The sequence below is a fragment of the Sorex fumeus genome, unplaced genomic scaffold, assembly GCF_029834395.1.
Source record: "Sorex fumeus unplaced genomic scaffold, SorFum_2.1 ptg000037l, whole genome shotgun sequence".
Lineage (NCBI taxonomy): Eukaryota > Metazoa > Chordata > Mammalia > Eulipotyphla > Soricidae > Sorex > Sorex fumeus.
In genome coordinates, this window is record NW_026606094.1 from 767,088 (window position 1) to 786,538 (window position 19,451).

General features: G+C 49.4%; 1 protein-coding gene across 6 annotated transcripts in view; it reads right to left on the reverse strand.

Moving 5' to 3' along the window:
* Window positions 1–19,451, reverse strand: part of NRF1 (nuclear respiratory factor 1) — a 116,064-nt gene that overhangs the window by 21,992 nt on the left and 74,621 nt on the right. For all 6 annotated transcript variants that reach the window (XM_056118461.1, XM_056118462.1, XM_056118459.1 and 3 more), the window contains 2 exons: window positions 12,693–12,850; window positions 4,303–4,427 (listed from right to left, as the gene is read on the reverse strand). In XM_056118461.1, the coding sequence (XP_055974436.1) occupies window positions 4,303–4,427; window positions 12,693–12,850 (283 nt within the window). The remainder of the gene's footprint in view (window positions 1–4,302; window positions 4,428–12,692; window positions 12,851–19,451) is intronic.

The window sequence follows — 19,451 nt, forward strand, 5'->3', positions numbered from 1 at the left end:
CCCCCAACGACGTCCACGGCTCCAAACAGCACTGTCCCCAGTGGAAACAGGACGGCAGGGTGGGTGATCGCAGCATGATCTGCTGGCCCCTGAGACTGTCTGAGTGCAGGGGCTGAGCTCTGAAATGGAGACACAGCAGGGCGAGGACTCCCGGGTGGGGGGAGAGGGGTGGTACAGGGTGTAGCGAGCATCCCTACAGATGTCAGGGACGGTGCGGACAGGTAGCACAGGGCTTCAGCTAGACAGAGGCAGGGTGTCACGGGGAGGAGAAGAATCCAACGTTTCCAAACAGCTGTGCAGCTGGGCAGACAGTTACAACACTGAACTTGTGGGGTCCAAGCAGAAACTGGGTTCATAGCAAAAGAAGGCAGCACAGGGCCCAAGGGGTAGTACAGCGGCAGGGCACTTGCTTTGCATGCGGCCGACTCGGGTTCGATTCCCAGTATCCCATATGGTCCCCTGAGCACCACCAGGAGTAATTCCTGAATGCAGAGCCAGGAGTAACCCCTGTGCATTGCCGGGTGTGACCCGAAAAGGAAAAAAAAAAGAGTGATCCCCAAGCTCAGCATGAGGAGTCAGCCCTGAGCACCACCAGATGTAGTCCCCTCCAAGAAAGGTAGTATAGCAGAAACAAATCACCTGGATTCCTATCCCAATTCCTGCTGCCCTGTGTAAACCTCGCCAACTTACTGAACCATTTTTTTTTCCAAATGGAAATAGTCGGATTTTTGTTATATATAAATATATATACACACACATATATTACTCATACACATATTTTCAGTCCTCAAAAGGCTAAAAATAACTTAAAACAAATGGGACAATGGCTTGAGAGCCAGAAGCAAAGCCGAGAGTGAGCAGGAATGCTGATGGAGCCCCACTGGGGCTGGGGATGCTGACGGCCTGTCTTACAGGGCATCGGAGTTGGCGCTTGTCCCACTGCCTTGTTAAAATGGAAAAAGGGGCAAAATGGACACAAAGGGAGAAAGGGACATGTGAAAGCATGAGAATAGCCTTCCCAGATCCTCACACGAGCTCCTGGTCTAGAAAGACACAGGAAATGTGTCCTGGTCTGGTCACAGGAAATGACCTGGGACAGAATCTCCTTGAGCAAAGACACAGTGTCTCCTGATCACTGGGGCCAGCTCCGGAGGCCATGGACCCACCTCTGCCTTGCTCCTTGGGCAGAAGGACGGAAAAGAATAAAAATTATTTGGACCAGAGTAACAGCAGGTAAGGCACGTGACCGACCAAGGTTTCAATCCTCAGCATCCCATATGGTCCCGGGAGCACTGCCAGGAGGGACTCTGGAGTGCAGAGGCAGGTGTGGCCCCCCCAAAACAAAAGAATTTTAATGTGTAGATATAATTTTTCATTGCTAAGAAAAATCATAATATAATCTTGTAGCCTTGAGTACTGCCAGTTGTGACCCCCCCCAAAAAAGAATGGAAGGCTGTATTCTTAAATATAAAGTTCTTCCAATGAATAAATGTAAAGGCCAAAAGAGAAATTTGGGCAACAAACAACAACCTGATAAGTACTAAAACATACACATGTGGGTAATAACAGGAAAAAAATTATCACAAAAATATAAAAAGATGTGGGCGTCAGGGAGATAGACTACAGGGGTGAGGGACAGGGACAGAGTGCAGTGGGTAGGACGCTTGCCTAGCATGTGGCTGACCCGGATTCAATCCCCAGTTATCCCACAAGGCCCCAGGAGCATGCCAGGCGTGATCCCTGAGCTCAGTGCCAGGAGAAAAGAACTCAGCCTCTGGCAATTCGATCTGCATTTCAGCATTTCAGTGAAAAGAAAGGTACCTGGGGAAATCTTCCAGCAGGACCAAGCTGGCGCTGGTTCATCGTCACCTAAAACTGCTGGGACAAGGCACACTGAGGGGTCCAATTTTAGAAAAGAAAAGAAAAGCTACACAGAGAAAGTGGTGGTTTTCCTGCTAAAGGCCGAGGGTAGTACACCGGGACAGAGGTTTAGGAGAGTGACTGGCTTCTAGGATATAGACCAGAATCTTCTCACAAAAGCAGCCAACGACACAAAATAATCACAATGGATTCACAGGATTGGAAGCTACTGAGAAGAGGTGGTTTCCAGGAGCTGTAACGAGTGTGGCCCGACTTGATTGGACAGAGAACAGAGCAACGTGGCTGACTACCCGGGTCTTTAGACTAACCAAGAAATCACTCGGGGAGAGCCAAGATTCCTATCGAGGGGAAACAGTGTCCGGACCATTAGCAGGGCTAACAAGGCCCCAGTCAGACCCACCCGGGAAAACGTTCTCAGCAGGTCCCGTGGGAATCTTAGCACCTGCACTTCGGAAGAATGCCACACTGCCAGATAGCCGACCTTCCGCTCAAGGTGGATTCCGACGGCAGAGGAAGGCGAGGAAATGGGTGGGATTCTAGTAACGAGGAGATTTGCCTTAATTCCACCTAGGGTCTCTTTCAGCCTGACCCTCTATGGCCACACGAACCTTCTAGCCTATGTTCCGACTAAATCAACTCCATCTCCATGTGAGTTTGTGGAAGTCTCTGTGCCAAAGCGCAGGCTGCTGTTGCCGTATCTAATTTTTCTTTAAGGACTTGACTGTCGGAAGCGCCAATGGCTAGTTATGCTTCCCACAGGAGACAGAAAGACTGTAACCACGCCCCAAACTGGACATAGAACGGGTCTTCCTGAAACACCTTTCCAGCTCACATCTCGTTCAATTCTTAGCCATGTGCCCTAAAAAGTGCCAGAGACACTAAGGTCTTCCAGGAACTTTCTGCTGAAATAAAGGCTGGACAGACAGTACAGTGGGTAAGGCACTTGCGCTGCATGCGGCCAACCCAGGTTCTATTCCCAGCACCACATATGGTCAAGTGCGGCCCCAAATTTTAAAAAAGCATGTTATTAGCTAGTATTTTCCAGGATTTTAAAACAACACATTTCAAAAAGCCAAAGCACTTAAATGGCTTACTTTAACTATATTCTTTTATATACTAGCGAACATATATACTTTTATATGCTGACATTTGGGCTGGAGTGATAGCACAGAGGTAGAGCATTTGCCTCACACTCAGCCAGCCCGGCCGAGCTGGGTTCGATTCCTCCGCCCCTTTCGGAGAGCCCAGCAAGCTACTGAGAGTATCTTGCCCGCACGGCAAAGCCTGGCAAGGTCCCCGTGACATATTCAGTATGCCAAACACAGTAACAAGTGTCACAATGGAGATGTTACTGGGCCCGCTCGAGCAAATCGATGAACAATGGGAGGACAGTGACAGCGATGCATTTATATGTGTTTGAAATAGTTCAGTAATCAAATAATCACAAAATCTTGGAACTGGGCTGGTCCACCTCTGTGACCCAGACTTCTGAGCAAGTCCCAGGCAGCCCGCGTCTTGGTAACTGACTGCCAGCGCCTGCTGAGGCGAATCCACATTGTGCTGTGGTGGTTAACACCCACCACTGCGCTTCTAGGACTGGCCCAAGTGCTGGAGTTCACAGAACCAGGAAAGAAGGGAAAGACGGCGGCATGTTTCTGACTAAACCCAGAAGCCCTTGTCGAAGACACCTGCAAGGACGAGGACCTGACTGTACCAGACAGCTGAGTGCCATCACCGCTGCTGCTGAGACGTACGGACAAGGCAGGGACCTGCCTGCTCTCCTAGAACATCAATCCCACCCGCGCTCCCCCGCCCCCCACCGTTGAGCCCACCCCGGGAGACTCTGCCGTGTACAGGATGCTAATCTGCCCCACGGGAGAGAAAGGACAAAATGTGCCCCACAGCAAAATGTAAAGCACTCAATTCTCGGCAAGTCCTTGTCACAGCAATATAGTGACTTTGATTTTGAAAAAATCAACAGTTCAGCACCTTCCACTCGGGAGGGGCCCTCAACCAGCAGGTTGCATGATGGGATTTCTCTTCACTTCTCTCGCCTCTCTCTCATTTGCCTAAATAAAAACTATTTACTCCCGCACTAATACATATATATATATATATACATGTGTGTATGTGTGTGTGTGTGTGTGTGTGTATGTATCCATATATACACACACATATGAATCAACAGGTCAGATTAGGTCGCCATTTTAATGGCCTTTTCCGGGAAATACCAGGTGCTCTGCTAGTGAATGGCATCAGAGGCTTCTAGAATTTTCCCACGCACCAGTTGTCTACCAGATAAATAAAAAAAATCCAATCAAAGCTAAATCTCGTGCTGAAGGGCCAGCCTGTTGTCAGTCATGCTAGGAAGGTCTAAGTGGAACAGGGAAGAAATCCAATTAAATATTCATGCCTGCTTACCATTAGCATCCTGGACTCCAGTAAGTGCTCCAACGGCTGCTGCGGTTTCTCCAGACAGGACGATCTGTCCCCCGCCTTGCAAGGTGGCCTCGGCTAGCGTGGCGACGGCATGGGCAGCGGCCTCACTGTGGGCAGAGGAAGTGGGAAAGAGGGCCCGCGCCGGATGAGAGGAGGAACGGCGGTGCAGTCAGTCACTCCACCCTCTCCACCTTCCTCGGGACTCTGCTGGCTGTCGCAAGGAGCCAGCAGGCATGGCCGAGCCACTACGATGGCCATCAAGAGCCCCAGAGCCCCAGGCGGGACATTTCTAAAGTTCTGAGTTTTCCTTTAAGCCTGGGACTAAAGGCAGTTATTTCCGTCTTTTCTCTTTCAAGAGCCACTGGGTACTTGTGCATCAGAGAGGATGCTCTGACCCACTGCACAAAGCCCAGGCCGTGGGGGCTGCAGTTCCAGGGGCCCCTCTTCCTCCATGCGGTAACGCCAGGCAGGCAGCTGAAGCCACCCTTGCACAGCTGAGAACAACAATGGGAGGAAGAGGCAGCCTGAACTAGCTACCGCACACAACAATAATTTGGTTGATTTCCAAGACAAAGTAATGGTAAATTAATTATAAAGTCTATAAAGTCCAACTCTACCCCCACCTTACTGTATTTCTGAGAGCACTAAATTAAGACTTAAAAATAAAACTGGGGGCCTGGAGTGGTAGTACAGGGGGTAGGGTGTTTGCCTTGCATGCAGCCTACCCGGGTTTGATTCCCAGCATCGCAAATGGTCCCCCGAGCACTTCCAGGAGTAATTCCTGAGTGCATGAGCCAGGAGTAACCCCTGTGTATCACCGGGTGTGACCCAAAAAGAAAAAAATAAAGAACTGGGAGGAGGGGGGCCCACTCCTGCAACGCTCAGGTTTACTCCTGGTTCTGTGCTCAGGGATCACTCCTAGTGATGCTCAAGGGACCATATGGGGTGCCGGGGATCGAATCTGAGCCAGGTGCTTGCAAGGCAAGTAAGTGCTAGAGCTCTGGTCCCCAAGATGTGAAAGTCTAAATTAGCCCTCGAAGCCCAAACTCTGGAAACATTTCAAAATAATCTCCCACTTCACTGCAGAGAAGGCAGAGAACATACTCTGTGCAGAGAACATACTCTACACCCTGTGTCCCCTCACTACGAGCTTTGATAATACGCCTAACAACCCATTTTTATTGATTCTATGGTGCCACAAACTATTACTTGGCTACATGTGAAATATAATGTACTGTGATTTTACGTGCCAGTCAAAATGAGAAATTCCTAACAATTTTAAGCTTATAATTTACTATCGACATTTCAGGATATTCAAACCTAAACCGAGGGCTGGAGAGAGAGAGAGAGAGCACAGGATACAGGGGGAATGGCACGCGGCAGGCCCCACTTCAATCGCCGTCACCCCATAGGGTTGCCCGAGCCACGCCAGGAGTGATCCCTGAGCACAGAGCTAGGAGTTAGGTCCTGAGCACTGCTGGGCATGGCCCAAATATCACCTCCCCACCTCAAAAAAAAAAACTTCAACAAAACCCAATTCAGATGGATGCAGTCCTGCTCCAAGGAGAGGATGGGTCCCTTTGGATGCAGTTATGGTAGGAAGGGTGTGTGGGAAGAGAGGAGTGGGATCTGGGGGCTTGGCAGAAGCAGGCCCAGGCCTGAGTGTGATGGCAGGCAGATGGCTGGGTTCTGTTCGGAGCCAGGGCTTTCCCAGAACCACGGCAGTCACATGGCAATCACATGATGGAGGTGGGGGTGGCTGAGGGGCAGGGAGCTGGTTCTGGGAAAATACGTCACAACTGAAGACTAAATCTGTACCAAATTTCAGAGCCATTTTCTTTCTCGGTTTTTTTTTTTTTTTTTTGCTTTTTGGGTCACACCCAGCGATGCATAGGGGTTACTCCTGGTTCATGCACTCAGGAATTACTCCTGGCCGTGCTTGGGGGACCATATGGATGCTGGGAATTGAACCTGGGTAGGGCCGTGTACAAGGCAAACATCCTACCCGCTGTACTCCAGCCTCACCAGAGCCATTTTCACCTAAGCAAGTCTCTTTCCCTGGGAAAAACTTCTTAGTCACTATAAATAAGGGTTTTAGGGAGGTTACAGGGAGCAATATAAGAAACTGACTGTTAATAGAAAAAAAAAAAAGATTCAATAAGCAGAAAATTCTTCTTTTTACTAATTTGCCTTGCCTTTTTTTTGTTTTGGTTTTGGACCATACCTGATAATGCTCATAGGTTACTCCAAGTTTTGCCCCCAAGAATTACTCCTTGCGGGGCTGGAGCAATAGCACAGTGGGTAGGGCATTTGCCTTGTACGCGGCCGACCCGGGTTCGATTCCCAGCATCCCATATGGTCCCCCAAGCACCGCGAGGAGTGATTCCTGAATGCAAAGCCAGGAGTGATCCCTGAGCATCACTGGGTGTGACCCAAAAAGCAAAAAAAAAAAAAAAATTACTCCTGGCAGGTAATTCCCAATCCACTGTACTCTCTTTCGGCCCCCAAATTTACCTTGCTTTTTAATTTTTATGTCTGTGTTTAAAAAGCTCTCTTCCCCTGGGGCCAGGGAGCACCTATAAAGGGCTGGGGCCTGCATGTTGTGTTCTAGAACCCTAATTTCAACCTTCTGCACTGCTGACAACAGCCCTGGAGTGTGGCCCCCAAACCAAAAAGTTATTTTTCCCCTAACAGTAAAAGCATGTGGAAAACTCAGAAAAATTTCACTCAGTATAAAAGAAAAATTCAAATAGCATGCAGAAATAATGTTTTTACTCTTAAACACAGCTGGAAGATGAACAGGCTCGGGCCATGGAGTCTTCGAGCCGCTTTGTCCCCGCACTCTGTACTCCCCACCTAGACATTCTTTTGCCCATTTGCCCAGATGAAGGACTCGAAGGCGAGCTGTTGATTTTCCCTCTCGCCTAGTTATTTCGGGGTGGCCACTTTTAGTCTACAGGTTTCCTTTAAACGCTGTTCAGGGTCATGACACTGCATTTTAAATCCAGTGGCTTTGTCCACGAAAAGCTCTGGGACAATTCAGGAGAGTCACAGCTAGAGCAGAATCCGCTCTCTGCTGCCACATCACAGCCCGTGACGTTCTCTTCTCTGTTTACGGGCTCGTGACTGTTCATTTTCCAGGTGTTTTTGCTTTGTTCCCCGCTTACAAAAGCCTTGGTTACAACGGCAGCAACAGGGTTTACAATAAGCAAAGCAAAGTGCTTTTCCCCCTCTGGTCGTTCAGTGCTCAGGCACTGAACCTGGGGCCCCGGCACGCAAGGCTGGAGCTTTACTCGGGGGTATTAACCTCCCCCTGGTTTTTCATCAACATTCCCCATCAGTGATGATGGCTGACACGCTGGTGGCCCTGGGTACACGGCTACAGGCGAGGAGGAGGGCAGCTACCCAAATGCCTGCAGCCAGCTACAACTACTCTGCATACCCAAAGTTCTAGGCACATCGAGTCTTTTTCTGTTTGTCAGTTTTGGGGCCACATCTGGCGAAGCTCAGGGGCTGCTCTTAACTAGGTGCCGGGGGAAGCTGTGATGCCAAGGCCCACAGCCCCGCCTCCAGGTGGCAGAGCCTGTGCTCCAGCACTGTGAGCCGTCTCCCCAGTGCTGAGCCTCAGCCACAGCCCTGAGTCATCTGGGACGTGAGGCAGGAGAGTCCAGAGGCTGAGGTGTCAGTAGGGACAGGCCAGGGAGGTTGGTCCCTGCCCTCCATGCCCAGAAGATTCATCTAGGTAGTCCGTTCCGTTTTAGTGAACAAATATCAGGTCGGATGTTTGCTCTTGTGGTTTGGTTTTGGGGCTGCTGGTGCTCAGAGGGCCATGTATGGTCCTGGGGATTGAACTAGGGTTGGCAGCGTGCAAGGCAAGTGCCTTAATCACACTCTCCTGACCCTTAACTTTAAGTCAATAGTGTTTTAATCAAACAAACAGTAAGCAGGGGCTAGGGAAATAGCTCAGTGGAGAATACAGGTTTTGCATAAATGAAACTCTGGGTTCAATCTCTGGCACTGCAAAAAAAAAAAAATACATGCACACATATCACATATATAAAAATACACAGCTAAAACAGAAAAGAGGGAACGAATAACAAGATGTGCAATTTCTTTTTTAAAAAGTGAATTTTCTTTAAAAAATATTATTACTGGGCTGGAGGGATAGTTCAAGAATAGTGCACTTCATGGGAGCCTTGTGGACAGCAGGTATGAGCTGGGAGTGTGGGGGCGACTAAAACCTCATGGGAAGGGGGGCGTTCCGGTCCGTCCTTCACGCCCTACCGAGGTCACCAGTCGCCCCCCGCGAGCGGCTCTCCAGCACAGCCATGGCCCCAGAAGCACAAGGACTTAATGCAGAACCCAGCAGCTTGGAGCAGAAAAGTGAACAGACTATGCGTTGATCCAGGCCATCAAGTCTGCCGGAGGGGAAAGGGTGTTGCCCCATTCGCCCTCTCCTCTCTGGAAAGAAAGATGGCGGCCACATGGGAGCCTTGTGGACAGCAGGTATGAGCCGGGAGTGTGGGGGCGACTAAAACCTCATGGGAAGGGGGGCGTTCCGGTCCGCCCTTCACGCCCTACCGAGGCCACCAGTTGCCCCCACGAGTGGCTCTCCAGCACGGCCACGACTCCAGAACACAGAAACCAATTTCTTAACTATCTGACTTTCAGTAGAAATACTTCCAGGGTCAATAGGTAAAATAGCAGAAATCCAAAACCAACATTTAATTCTTGAACCCAGCTGTAGAAAGCAAATCACTTCACAATGCTTTTTCAGCATGTCTGATTTGGGGGGGGGGGGGGGTAAACTCTAAATAATAGTGGTGAATCTTTTATTGAAACAATGAATCTAATCAAAGCAGATAGAGTATTAACTAGAATTCATCTGCCTCACAGGGACGGGGAGGGGTGGGGGGTGGGGTTTTATTGGGGTTCTTCATGGTAAAAAGTAAGTATTGGTAAAGGGGGAAAAAAAAAGAGTAGTGCACTTGCCTTGCACATAGCGGACTTGGGTTCGATCCCCATAATCTCATTTGGTTCCCCAACATCAGCAGGAGTAATTTCTGAGTGCAGGGCCAGGAGTAACCCCTGAGTACCACTGAGTGTGACCCCAAAACAAAACAAAACAAAACAGAAACACCCCAAAACAAAACAAAAATGCCTACTACTTCTTCTTTTTTGGTTAGCCATAACCCTTCACAGCAAGAAATCCAGTAGTTACAAATTCTTCAGGAGGAATCAAATGAGGCTTCTTCATCATACCAAGTCACTGTGCTATGCAGCTAGACACACAGTGATAAGTACCTTGGGGGTCCGCAACTGGGCGCCGCTGTTATACATGGCAAAGGCAATCCCAGCTTACATCTGTCATGTACCTCTGTGTGAAGGCCGGTAGGGGACTGGCTGCAGAAGCACTTGTTTAAGAGAGACTACATGCCCGGGGTATCTTAAAGAGCTGAAACATCCAATAAACTGTTAGGACCAACAAGCAACTGCTGGGTGTCCTTTCCTTTCCTCTCTGGTTGCTCAGGCCAAGTAACTCTTGTGGGGATGGGGGTGTTGAACTGTGATGTTGTTTCTCTCTTACTTTGATTTTCTCCCACCTGCATCCTAGAAGTGCTGATATGTTAAAAAACAAAGCCAGCGGGCTAAAGAGCCATCATCAGGCATACAGAAACTCCTGACAGGCTCGGCTGAAAAGCAGGCTCATGGGGTATCCATCCAGCTCGCTGGCCAGGAGGAGGCCTCGGCCTCTGCTCCTGGAGCACGGCCCTCTCGGCTTCCTCTGCCTGCACCTGCAGGAGAAGAGCAGAACCACTGTCCTGACAGGAACAGAGACCTGGTGCCCCTGGGTAGCTGCCTGTCACTGAGAGCCAGCAACAAATCCTGCGCAAAGCAAGGCTGAGCGGGGGTCTCATGCTACAGCAGGAAACACCGAGGGTTTGCGTAAAGTCCAAGCCTCCCGGCGTGAGCCAGCCGCGGTGGTCCCCCAGGAGCCTGCCAGCATCCAGCCCCCGCTGCCAGACTTGGCTTCTCTGCCCCAGCGCAGGCGGCAAGACTGCATCCCACAACAATCATCCGAGGCCTCGAACTAGCTGATTGCAAACAGATTTCAACATCTCCACACGCCTCCCTCCATGCCGCTGCGAACCACGTTCTCCTGCCTTCGAAGTAAACACTGCGGCCAGCTCAGCTGCCTCGGAGCTTGTTAACAAGCCCTCAGGGGAAGCCATTACCCTCTCTGCCTTCAGAAATAAGCCCTGGTCCTTACGCTGAAGGGAGGCAGAAGGCGCCTCATATTTTCCACTACCTCCAGGGTTCCCAGGACACTCACACTGCGCTGGAAGAGCCAGGCTCTGCCTCGAAGGCGCATGGAAGTCAGTATGGCTGGTCCCTAACGGGGGCCTGTGCAGCTCCAGGCTCTAACGAGGGGCGAGTCTTGCTCGGCCGGCTTCCAGGAGACAGTCGACGCTCTTCTCTCGTGGGCTAGAGTGGGTGTAAGTAACCAGCCCCGGTCCTGGCCACATCAGTCACTCCTGATAGTCCTCTGGTTTCTTTCTTTTTTCAGTCTGATTTCATAGCTCTCTCTTTTTTTTTTTTTAATTTTTATTAGTGAAACACCATGAGGTACAGTTGTAGACTCAGAAACCAGAGGACGCATCTTCCACCATGGGAGACGTGTCCTCTGGTTTCTGAGCCTTTAACAAGTCAGACCTGAAGGCCGCCTCCCCCTTCCCTTCTCACTATAATTGATTCTGGAACAGACAAGTCTTAAAACAGGACTAGAATGGTAGCTATCCTCAAGTGCTGTGGGTAGGTCACGTGGACTTTATATACATCATTCTATGAAAATCTTTTTTTAAATTATTATTATTATTTTGCTTTTTGGGTCATACCCGGCGATGCTCAGGGGTTACTCCTGGCTTTGCACTCAGGAATTACTCCTGGAGGTGCTCAGGGGACCATATGGGATGATGGGAATCGAACCCGGGTCGGCCGTGTGCAAGGCAAACACCCTACCCACTGTGCTATTGTTCCAGCCCCATGAAAATCTTTTTGAGGGTGAGGAGATCAAGGCCCTGGGGTGCAGCTCCTCAAGGTCAAACGTCAAGTCAGTGAAAGAGCTAGGCAGGATCCACGTGACTTTGGAGGGCCAACTGGCAACACAGCCTCCGGGAAGGCCTTTATTTGTATGTAATCCATCGTGGCTTTTGAGGATCTACAAGGACCACCTGAAACTTCGACTGGATTTTCAATATTCTGGAGGTGCACTGTCCATGGTTTGCCTTGCACAAGTCAAGTGTGAATTATACTCAAGAAACACCGTTTGCCAGCAGTCCTACCTCCATCTCCACGATAATAGCTTAGTTTCTCTGAGGACAGTCTATCTCAGAGAACGGTGACTAACTTATCCTGTAGAGGTGCTGGCAAATCCTGCTGGCACCAGGACCACTGGAGACAGACAAACCACTGCTGTCCCTCGGGAGAGCAGAAATCCTGGAAGCCCAGGGTGGATCTAGACACAGCCTTCCTCGGCAACCGCCCCACTGGACCACCCTTAACCCTTCATTGTACAGAGGAAGAAACCCTGAATGTGGAGTTCAAGTCAATTTCCCAAGTAAACCACAGAGGTGGAATTCAAATCCAGCCAGTCTGGAGTCCAGGCCTACCCTTTTCCTGAATCACAGAGCAAGAATGTCCAAGTTTGGGTCTGGGGAGACAGTACAGCAGGGGAGGGTGCTCACCTTGCATGTACGCAGCCTGCCCGGGCTCAAGTCACTCAACATGACCCCCCGAGCACTGCCAGGAATGATTCCTGAGTGCAGAGTCAGGAGTAAGCCCTGACCATCACTGGATATGGCCCCAAAACAAAACAAAAGTCTGGGTCCTCTGAGCACAGAATTATGTCAGGAGTGAAGGGTACTGATACAGGGCCTTTTGTTTTTTTTTTCCCCTCTCCTGCCAACAACCACCAGTGGAAGGGTCCAGGGAGGAAGTGTGGTGGTTCTAATGAGGACCCATTCTGGGGCGTTCTTTCTCCACAAGTTGCAGGAGAACGTCCCACCATTGCCCCATCACTGAACTGAGTTTATTTGAAAAGTGAGGAAAGTACTTTTCTGAAGAGCCAGTTAAAATCAGCTCTTGGCCTGTTTTCAACAGGCTTGCATGCCCTGACCAAACCAGTTTCTTTGGGGGAGGAAAGGGGAAGCCAGAACATCAGGACCCGGAGTTCTCACTGCGAGGAGGGTGACGGATGCCAACTCACACCGACCTCAGGGCCGCCGGAACCTGCCGGCTCCCTCCCTCCGCACGGCCTCAGTGGGCCACCACCCTCCCGCAGCGTCCCACTCCTGTCCCACCCCTGTCGCCACCTGTTCAGTGCCATGGTGACCGTCGCTCCCTGCTGCATCTCCTGAGACGCCGCCACCGCTGCTTCTGCCAAGGAGGCCACCGCCTGGGTGGCCTCTGACGCTTGTGTCGTCTGGATGGTCATTTCACCTCCCTGTAACGTGGCCCAATTTTGTTCAACCTGAGGCAGAAAGGACAGGATACTGAAGAACCAAAAGTCACAGCGTTCTTCATCAGGATTTGTAAAAGTCATTTTGGCTAATAATTATGTGCTCAAATATACATATATATTTAAAAGTATAAATGTGTATATTTAAATTCAACATCTAGAATGGCTTTTAACATGCATATTATCAAATGTGAGAAAGAAAAAGATTTACAAGACTATATGTTTGATTTTACTTACATGGGCATTACAAATTATGGAAGAACAGACAAAAGTAACCACTGGAACCGTATTTTCTTATTTTATGTGTGTGTGTGTGTGGGGGGTGATATCACGGGCACAGACTGGATTAGACAATGGAAAGCACGGCTTCCTACTCTAGATATCTGGGTGGGGGCACCAGGCAATGCTCAGGGCCCACAGGACTACCCCCTGCAGTCCTGGGCACTGAAGCCAGTGCCCTCCACATGGAAGATTCTCGTACTAGAACCGTATCCTCATGCCCCTGTCGTCCCCGCCACTGTTTTTTAAAAATATCTGAACTACATCAATGTGTTACCTATATTTATTACCTAAATTCAATGAAAAAAAAATTTAATAGATCATAAATGTAATTCTTAAAAACAAACTCAAACCGCACCACAGGGAATATGACAACACTCCACAGACCCTTTGCCCAAAGCCACTGCTGTCTATTTTGTATGTGTCTTTGCAGATAGTCTCTCCATAAGCAAGCCTACTTACACACACACACACACACGCACGCACACGCACACAATGCACTCCTATTTCTTCAGTTCTGCCATCTCCTTTCTTTTAGGAGAGGGTGGGAGGAACATATCTTGGAGGACTCGGGGCCCACCCGTGATGCCAGAATTCAAACTGGGGTCGGCTACCTGCAAGGCAAGCGCCTCACCTGCTGCACTACCATCCCCATCCCGGCACTACCACTCCTTTTAAGAAACAAAAAAGTCAGCCTATTTTACCTTTTTTTCCCCCTACTTTGCTCCCCTCCCCCAACAACAGCCCCCTGGAATAATTCTATTTTGGAATGACTGAAATGGCTTCATTTATTCATGACTCTCCTTAATAGCTGCAGAGCACTGTGCTAGATTAGATTCTCCATGACTTATTTAGCATCTTTTAGTGGGCATTTAATGTCCAGTCTTTTGCTGTTATAAATAGCACCGTGATAACTATTCTTATAGACTACTTTGTATGCTGGATGTTAATCTACTATAGGGGAGATCCCTGAATCAAATCAGAAACCAAAAGCTATTCTGCATTTGTCTATTGTGGTGGGTGGTGTTCAGGGCATACTCCAGGCTGTGTGCTCAGGGATAACTCCTAGGGAGCTAGAGGGAGCCATACAGGATGCAGGGTGCTAGGGAGCCACACAGGGTGCTGGGCATTGAACCCAAGCTGGCTGCATGCCAGGAAAGTGCCCGACCTGCTGTATGATCACTCCGGCCCCATGCATTTTAATTTTTGACAGAAACTGCTGTGTCAATAAACACATTTTATTCTATACATTTTTTAGTTTGGCGGCCATCTATTTATTTGGAAAACACCATATTTTAGTCTGGGGGTAGGGGCTACTCCTGGTGCAGTGCTTGGGGAACCACGTGGTGCTGGAGACCGAACCTGGGGCACCCAGCATGCAAAGTGTGAACTCCAGCCCTCTGCCCCAGTAAGTACTTAAAAAATGCTAGATGACATTACACGGCAGTAGGGAAGAATTATGAAGACACAAAACCAAAAGATGCTTTCTGGAGACAGAACAGCAGGGACTCCCGCTGGGCCAGGCAGAGCACACGGTTTCTCACACTGGGCATTGCTGACGCTCTGCGACAACTCTTGGCACTAGAGGGTATCCTGGGAATCACTGGAGGCCCAGTAGCACCATGTCCTCGGTCATGACCATCACGCACCTCTCCAGACACTGACAAATGTCTGGGGGGGGGGGGGGGGGGGGTTGGGGCACGCGATCCCTGGCCAAGAACCACTGACTCTCATGTAATGCTTTTCATCTAGAGCACTCACGACTCTGAATAGCCATAGCCACTTCCGTCCGGGGTGCTCATCAAGAAAGAGGGGAAAATCAGTTATTCCCCACTCCAAACCAGCAGTGGCAGGGGCAGAGGAGGCAGTTTCTCGGGAGATCGGAGGGGAGACAGCACCGCTCGGCACTGGCCGTGCTTAGGAAAGCTGTCCCTGTTTCTGCTTAAACTCCTGGCGGCCATGGATGGGTTCGTTTGTGCTTTAAGTGTCTCGACGGACCCAAGAAAGCGCCGTAAGCTACGAGAGAGGCAGATTCCACACTGAGTGTCTTATGGTGCTTCTCGGGAGTGCTTGTCAGGAGCCTCCCTGTGACGAGACATTGCCTTCCCCTGGGTTCTCCTGGGAGGACCAAGCTCACCTCCTCCCCTTGGCGCTGCAAAGCTGCCCACCCAAGAGTTCACAGCCTCCTGCCTCTCCAGGGCCTTTTCTTTCATCATATCACACCAATGGGCATCGCTGCAAATCAAGGACTGCATTTTACACTTGTGGGCTTTTACACTTGCGAACTTTCAAAAGCAGAGCGCAATTATGACTTTCCTACTAAGCTCACAGTAGCAGGCCTTCTCTGGCGGGTGTGTGCTCCCCCATGGAGAACTCTGTCAGGTACTGAGGAAACAGAGAAGGGCCTGGCCCTCAGCCCACTGGCTTCACTGTCCATCCTCTACTGGACTCGGAGAGGACGGTGGGCTATTCTACCTTCCTATTATTGGTAGAACCGGACCTCTGGGCGAGGGGGTGGGAGGCATTCCCATGTTCCTCTACTGCCTGTCCCCCGTCACCACTCCAAATGGCAACCTGAAAAATGGCTTCCCCTCATCCCTCTCTGAGGTCAGCCGCCTCTCCTAGGTGAGATCTACAACATCCACACAGGCCTGAGGGTTGCGAGACGCTTCCAGCATTTTTCACATTCAAGAGATTTTTCTCCAGCGAGCTTCTGAAAACGACTCATGAGTTTTGAGGATGAAGCCAAGACCTTCTCACATTTCTCACACCGATGAGGTACAGGCTGTGTGACTTTTTACACGTGCAGTGTGGCACGGGGGGGGGGGGGGGAGGTAGGGTAAGGAAAGGCTCCCCTGAAGCCCCCACGTTTTGCAGAGACTCTGGCATGGGCTTGTCACATTAGGGTGTGTCTGTATGGGGTGGGGGGGGGGTGTTGCAATACTTTCCCCATAATCCTTCTGGTGGCGGGCTTCTTGTCCTGTCACTGTGCCAGTAGTCAACTGAGAATGAAAAAGCAGGGAAGGTGTCTGCAGGTGGGGGACATCTGAGACTTCTCTGCGGTGGGACTTCTCCCATGCAGTCATGCTGGGGGCGGGCAGAAGTCAGGTTTTCCTCCATCTCCAGTTCTCTCCTGGTGTCTTGAGGAGCGTGAGTGTTCACTGGCCTCCGCGTTCCTCACAATCCCCACCCGTTGTGGATAAGTGGTGGTTCCGTTTTCTCAGACTACTCCTGGGTCCTACCCATCACTCCTAGCTTACTGGCTGCTTTCTTCCCCCAAGTATCCTGCCAAATTGCTGCATCCTTGGGTTTAAGTTCCCCTTCGTGCTGGATTCCTCTCTCCACTGTCCTCAACCTGTTCTTTTTCCAACTGACAGGTCCCACTGGGTTTGAACAGATGGTGCCCCACTGTGACCACGTCCTTGGGGTTCTCCAGCATCACATCTCTGTACAGGTTCCTCGAACGAGGGTCCAGTAAAGTCCACTCCTCTTGGGTGAAGCTCACGGCCACATCAGGAAAGGTCATTGAGTCCTGAGAACAAGTTGTCAAACAGTCAGTCACCATCCTCTGTCTCTTTTCCTCAGGAAGGTAGAAATGGGTCTTTAAGAAGAAGGTACTGACATGCTGGGCCATCCGTAAGGGCTGCAGGGCCGGGTCCGAGCAACAGGATTCACAGTGGAAATTCTTTTCCTTCCTCACAGGGGCCTCGACGGACACTGACCACCGTCACAACTGCCACGTGAGACGGCCAGTTACTCTGCCATGTCTTAGACGGCTGAGCCCACTCAGGACACTAGCTGAAGCTCTGAAGCTGGTCAGTCCTGCCACCTCTGGCCAAGACACCGTCTTCCTCTTCCTCTCCCGCTCTGCACTCCTGCTCTCCCCACGCTCCACTGCTGAGATGGCCTAGCGTGCTCCCCCAAGAACTCATACTCCAACGGTAGCAGAATACACATATTTATTAGAACTAGAGTTTGAGAGCGAGAATGGTATTAGCAGGTTGCCATACAGAGGAGCGAATGTTTTAGGGAACTTAAATTATCCGGCCTGGAAGACGGCACGAAAGGGTGGAAAGGAAGGAGGAAGAGGCAGAGGAAGAGGCTGCTACTCAGAAATATGGCAGGTCTCAGTGCCTTAGCTGTGTTTTGCTTCAGTCCTTCTTGCTCTCCCTGGCCATCTGTTGGGAGTCACTGTGTGGTTATCTATGCCTGGATGTCACCATGTCCCAAAGAAAGGGCCACATGCTCTAGGAGGGAAAGATATTCAGAGGATACACCATTAGCTTCTGTGCGTTTCGGAGAGACCCGCTACATCGAGGCGCTTCCAGCCGGCCTCTGCCCTCTAGCTCCTGTGACCCCGCAGACGCGCCAGCCTTCCTAACCCCACACGCGGCCGTGCTCCTCCCTCTGATGGGAAGACAGCTCCTACCCCTCGGCCTTTGCTTCTGGCTCGCTCTTCTAGTCCGAGCAGCTGAGACCGCGCCACCCACCACAGTCCAAGGTGGCGGGAGCGGCTCCCGCGTGATCTCAGCACCCGGGCTTGCTCGAGCTAGACCCTGAGTCACTGCATTGCTCTTTGAGGTGTTCTCTTGGCCGTTTAGCCATGAGCTCCTTAAGGAAGAGCAGTCGTTCTTTCTTTTATCGACAGTGCCTGGTGCAGGGCCCAGAGAATGTTCACCTGATGGGCGGATGGATGAGACACACTCCTTCTCCATCGTTCCCTGTGTGCTCATCTGGCGCACATTTCAGGTTAATTAACATGCATTACAAACAAACCAAACAAACAAGCAAACAAACAAACCCCCTCCTAAAGTGAGTTGTGCTGGTTGAGTCTAAAATATCTATCTCTGATGCCTTTGTGGTATTTCTACTTTTCTATTCCTAACAGAACTATGTATAAACTCTTATTATCAGATATCACTCTATTCCAAATTCCAATTTTTCTGACACACAATACAATTACCAAATGGAGTTTTATCATTCAGTGGTATAGTCTCAAATCCATCTGCCTTCGTAAAGAGAACCAAAATTTAAGTTGTATAACTATTTCTAAGTCAATACATATTTTATTCCTTATTACTTTGTTAGACAGTTTATTACATATTTTATTCCATATCACTTTGAAATTCTTTCCTTGTTTTACCCTAAATGTCTTTGTAACTTGCTCTGGGTCCCTTATCAGTCTCAGGCTGCTGATGGGGGTTTTTGTTGCTGTTTTAGATTGATGGCATTACCAGCCATCCTCAGCAAAAAAGGGAGATCTGGGGACATTACCAGAGACATATGACCCTCACTAGCCCTTCTTATAAGTGTAGCCAAACGTATGTTACTTAATATTAAACGGTGTAGTCTATGGTTAAGAGCTCTTACTGGGAAGGTTGGCATAAATAACTTCAGGGTCCCTGAAAAGTGTAGGTTATTGTTTTTAATGGAAGGCAACACTTTGTATTGGGGAGAAAAGATGCTAAGTGTTAAGAAACGGGATGTTTCTACTGAGTAACTTTATCTCTTCATGGTATGTAGTATTCTTAGTTATCAAAAGAATGAGATACTTTGACTAATTACAGTTATGATTCAAAACTAAGATGCAAACAATCATGTCAACTGCTTGAAACCAGAAGGCAAACAGATCACACCATAAAGTCTAAAATGTATTGTTACTTTCTCCTATGATCTGTTTCTTCTCTTCATTAATAATAACTTTTGTTTCACTGGATGTGTGGGGAAAGTTAGAATTTTCTAACTGAATTTGGGTATTTACCAACAAGCTATTTATGTCATCCATCCACTCACTCAGGCAATAACTGACTTTGAAATGATGATGTTAGTGTGCTGAAAATACTAATAAATGTGACTAATTTCCTTAATCCTTCGTACTTCCCATGAACACCTAAATTACTGATCATGTGTATACAAAAAATTATTCAGAAAATGATTGTCAAAGAAGTGATCTCTATAGAAGGTTTTAAGAAAACACGGTTATTTTCTTTAAATAGCAACGGAAACACTCAGCAGGATGATCTGGTTGACAGTGCTGACTAAACAAAAGAGAACAGCCCGGGAAGACAAACTTATCAGCGTTTCTCTCCCTCTATCACACTTCAGGGAAGGTCCTCTAGTTTTAGGATTTGGGGACTGATGGATTTTTCTCTCAGTGAATCCACACCCTGTTGGGTTTATCTATGGAGAAAAGTAAATGTCCTGCTGATCTTTCTACACTGAAAACCTTAACGCCAGCTCCTGCCCCAGACTTCTCACATTGCCTTGCTGAACTCCTGAAAGCATTTACCCCTAGGCAGCAACTCTCAGAGATCAGGCTGCAATCAACTTAGGT